Below are 5,044 nucleotides of genomic sequence, written 5' to 3'. Positions count from 1 at the left end.
CATGGACATCATCATTATCTGAATCATTCTCACTGTTGTTTGCCATTCTACTTTTTCCTTTTGATCTCATGTTGTAAGGGTGAGTTGCCAGTTTAAACCACAAACCAACCACCTTTGTTTAACTTTATCTTTTAAAATGACAAACAACAAACGTGTTAGAGTTAGGCATTTTGTAGATATTAATCACACATTGTATGTCATGCACCTAATTTCATTTTCATTTCTAAAATGATCTTGGAAGGCTTTATGCTTCATCCCAGCTTATTGGTTTATTTCATCTTGAATTAAACGCTCTCTTTTCTTTCTTTCTTTTTCTAAAAAATTTTCTCTCAATTTTATTTCTTGCAGATTAATTATGACTATGATCGCATCGATGAGAATCGCCTATGTATCATGACGCTGCATGAATCAAACCATTACGTAGTTCAAGGAGGAAATAATAACAATTTTGATGATTTTTTGTATAAAAATAAAATAAAACAAACTAAAATATTTTTCATTCATTTTCAATCAAACTTTTTATATACAATGAGAGAAAAAGAAATATATAAAAGCTGACTCTACTGACTCTAAAGACATAAACATGACTGAAATAAAAACAAATTTTGATAAGAATAAAAGACTCCAAATATAAATTTAAAATTGCAACAAACAAAAATGAAACTAAAAGCTAATTGACTGTACTAAAACTTTAATCCTCAATGGTCTTCTTGCTTAAACTGATATCATCAATGATCTGCATCTCTTGGCCTTTACTCTCCCCCCAAAGTCTCGTACAAATTCTGAAGCATCGTCGGCAACTGTGGGACGAGGACATGTGCATGTTGACCAACTTTCTCATTGTTTAGATGGCGATGGTCATCATGAATATATGCTGCTTTTTCTACCAATTGAAGTACTTTCTCTCTAGCTTGCCCCATATTCACGTGACAATTCTGCAACCACATCTGGGTAGTGTTGAGGGCATGTCCCATACGAGCCTCCCGTCCCTCATATTCTTCAATGCGATGGCTTAGCACACCTCTCTCAATCCTCCACTGACGCTGCTCTTCCTTAAAATCTGCATGCTGATAACTCTTTCTCTGCCTTTTTATTTCTTCTAATTGTGCATGAAGCTGACCCTTTGAGCGTATCCAATGGGCCCTTTCTCTTTCAAACTGCTCTTCTGCTGAAACTCCAATTGTTGTTGGTGCGCATCCTCTTCAATGATACTTAAGTCTTCTTGCAGCTTATGTATTTTTAGCATTTTTGTTCACCTCAACTCTTCTAACTAAACCAATCGTGGTTGCCAGTTCTTCTTCTAAGCGGGCCGCCTCATTTTTAGCATGTTTTAGATCTTTATCCAAGACTCGTAAGGCAGATTGATAATCTTTCTCAATATTTAAACGAATCTGAGCGACTCCGCTTGCTGCTGGGCTTGTTGTTTGGCTATGGTCATCTGAGCATGCTCAAATTCGTCTTTCAGCCTTTCTATAGATCTTTGATCATTTCTCCTTCTATTAGACCCCACAGGCCTATCTTTAAACGATGAAGGGTCATGAAACCAGGTAATATATTTAGGGATCACCTCTCCACGATCTTGGTCTTCTATCATCTCATTCAACTCTGAGACCTTACTTGCATACCAATTTTTCATAATTTCTTCTTCGTCATGAGGTTGATCTTTACCAAAATCATAACAGAACTTGCTCATATCTCGTGTCGGTGGCGCTTCCTATAATCGTGCAAATTGGCGCACTACCCGAAGTGTAGCATAGGGCTGAACACCATCCAATCCTATGAGTACCAAATAAGAATGGTATGCAGATTCACAAATGACCTCTTTAGAGGAAAACCAATCGTAGTTCCATGTGATCTGTTTGGCAGACAAAGTAAGAAGTAGTTCTTTCCAGGCGGCAATCCCTTCTGGTAAGTCACATTTGTCAATTCTTCTCTAGTGATCATAAGTGTGAATGGGCCAGAGCTCACTAAAATTAGTGATCGTAGGATGACGATAAAAATGCTCCAAAAACCATATTTGTACCAAAATGTTGCAACCATCAATGTTTTGTACGCCCAATTTACATCTAGTTAAAGCACGAAAAATGCAAGAAAGAGTCATAAGGACCAAAGTATAATCATCCCCTTTTGAGGTCAGAGCCTCAACTACACCAACCAAGCAGGTGTCAATGCGTCCTTCCCTTTTTGGGAAAACTACACGACCCAAAAAAGCAACCATAAATGCAAACCTTCTATGTACCTTCCATGTTTCCTTGTCTTCCTTTGATTTTAATTTTCACACATTTCTTTCGAAATTGTATTCTAGGCCGTACAAGTAAAACAGAAATCCCAACTTAGCCCACATGCCTCCTAAACCTTCATATTGTCCGTAATTTATGTTCAAGATCTTTAGAAACATACCCTCATCCACATTATTTTGGTACTATGGGCCTTTGGCGGCGAAGATTTTGGTCCCACCCCTGGAAATGGTCGATTTACTCCAAGGTCGGAGTCATTTCACAGTCGGTAAAATGGAACACATTGTTTTCAAGATCCCAACACGGAATCAAAGCTTCGATCACATCCCTCCTAGGCTTGATCGTCATCCTGTGAACCAAATGTCCCAAGTACTTCTTTATCTGGTTTCGCTCATATTCCTTAAAGTCTCTCTACCAATCCCACAACAACCATTGTATCTGATCGACAATTAGAAAATCTGGTATCATTTCTGATTTGGGCCTATTTTTAGACTTACCACTTTCTCCACTCATGGTGTACCTGTTTACCCAAACACGGGGTTAGGCTTTAATCAAATATATTATTGACACAAAAAATCCAATTTGTGGGGTTTTGACTCTATAAAAATAAAAAATAAAAACCAAACTGCGGGACTAAAAATGGTTAAATTAGTAAAATAATCATGAAATTAAAAAGTAGAAGGCTCAAAATGACTATTTTTTGTAAAAACAAATGAACATAAAAAATAAAAAAAAATAAAAATCGGCCTCCCATTTCGCATTTCTGAGGAAGGTTTCAAGGCCGTTTCGACAAAAAGACCGGACGCAAGGGAAAAACTAGTTAAAAGAGATAAAACTGACAAAGTGACTATATTATTGTTATTATTATTTGAAAAAAAATAATAGTCCGTAGACACCTTTTTTAATTCTTTTTTTTTTTAAAAAGGGGTTGAACCTGATGAAGGTTGCTTACGTATCTCACATAGTTCGATCTAAATAAATAAAAAAACTATTTTGAAAACTTTGATTTTACACATTAGAACCCTTCAAACATTTATTCAAAAAATGGGGTTTTTATGAAAATTTTGAGGAAATTTTCTATTTCTCTTTTCCTTGTTCAATCAATCTATTCTAAAGCCGGTTAACATTTCAGTAAAGCCTACCAAATAAGGTAACATGTAGCACAAAAAATGAACATGTTGGTCTGAAAAAATGGTACATGTCCTAGAAGGGCCCGGCCCCTGTGCCGAGTTCCGCTAAGTCCAATGCACATGATGCAAATAAAGCATAGTCTACTATGGATATTCATTGCTTATGGATTGTTCTTATAAGTTTTCAAATCCTAAAGTAGATGATATCTAGACCTGGCTTACCTGGGTGGACAACCTGAGCCGGGGAGCGTCAAGCGTCACCAATAGTGGACAATTTACACCTCTTAAACAAATGTTCGTCCTCGATCGAGTTTAGATTCGTACCTGAAGTGCTGAATAAGTGTGGATATCTGCTCTACATGTCCTCCTCGGACTCCCAGGTCGCCTCCTTTACTGGTTGGCCCCTCCACTGAACCTTTACCGCAGAAATCCTCTTGGATCTCAACTATCGATCCTGTCTTGCAACAATAGCAACTGGCTCCTCCTCGTAACCCAAGATCTCATCTAGCTGAATAGTACTGAATTCTAACACATGTGACAGGTCGGCATGATATCTCTGGAGCATAGACACATGAATAATTGGATGAACCCTTGATAGGTTGGGAGGTAAATCAAGATCATAAGCAACCTCCCCAACTTGCCTCAACACCTCAAATGGACCTATAAACCTTGGGCTCAGCTAGCCCTTCTTCCCAAATCTCATAATACCCTTCATCGGTGAGACTTTCAAGAGAACCTTCTCACCGACAATAAATGATACATCATGCGCCTTCTGATATGCGTAACTCTTCTGCCTGGACTGTGCTGTGCGAAGTCTCTCCTGAATCAACTTTACCTTTTCCAAGGCATCTTTTACTAAATCAGTACCGTGTAACCTAGCCTCACCAGGATCGAACCACCCGATGGGAGAACGACATCGCCGACCATATAAAGCCTCAAATGGAGCCATCTCAATGTTGTACTAATAACTCTTGTTGTAAGCAAACTTGACTAAAGGCAAGAATTGATCGCACTGCGCTCCGAAGTCAATCACACATGCTCTAAGCATGTCCTCCAGAATCTGGACTGTCTACTCCAATTGCTCATAGGTCTGTGGTTGAAATGATGTGCTGAGCTCTACGCGGGGTCCCCAACTCACTCTGTATGGCTCTCCATAAATAGGAAGTGACTTAGGGACTCTATCTGATATAATGGAAATAGGCACACCGTGTAATCGAACTATCAATCGTATATAAATCTGGGCCAGCCTCTTTGAAATATAAGTGGTCACTACCGGATTGAAGTGTGCTGACTTGGTCAAGTTGTCGACAATGACCCAAACTACATCAAACTTCCGCAAGGTCCGCGGCAACCTAACTACGAAGTCCATAGTGATGCGCTCCCACTTCCACTCAGGTATAGTCATTTGTTGGAGTAGGCCACCTGGCCTTGGGTGCTCATACTTGACCTGTTGGCAATTTAGACACCTAGCTACATACTCCACTATGTCATTCTTCATCCGCTGCCACCAATAATGATGTCTCAGGTCACGATACATATTCGTAGCACCTGGATGAATAAAATACCGAGAACTATGTGCCTCCTCTAGAATCTTCTCTCTCAAGCCATCGACATTTGGAACACATAGACGACCCTAGAGTCACAGAACACCATCCTTGCCAAAAGAAACCTCCTTGG

General features: G+C 39.2%; 1 protein-coding gene across 1 annotated transcript; it reads right to left on the bottom strand.

Annotated features, from left to right (window-relative positions):
* Positions 1-3,812: 3,812 nt before the first annotated feature.
* On the bottom strand, positions 3,813-4,316 carry LOC138877691 (uncharacterized). Its single transcript, XM_070157319.1, has 2 exons — positions 4,104-4,316; positions 3,813-3,923 (listed from the first exon to the last, which is right to left on the bottom strand). Exons 1-2 carry the CDS (start codon positions 4,314-4,316, stop codon positions 3,813-3,815), a joined length of 324 nt encoding a protein of 107 aa, XP_070013420.1.
* Between the last annotated feature and the right edge of the window lie 728 nt (positions 4,317-5,044).

Source organism: Nicotiana sylvestris, chromosome 9, assembly GCF_000393655.2.
Source record: "Nicotiana sylvestris chromosome 9, ASM39365v2, whole genome shotgun sequence".
NCBI lineage: Eukaryota > Viridiplantae > Streptophyta > Magnoliopsida > Solanales > Solanaceae > Nicotiana > Nicotiana sylvestris.
The sequence above is the reverse complement of the archived record's forward strand: the minus strand, read 5'-3'. Positions and strand labels throughout refer to the sequence as shown.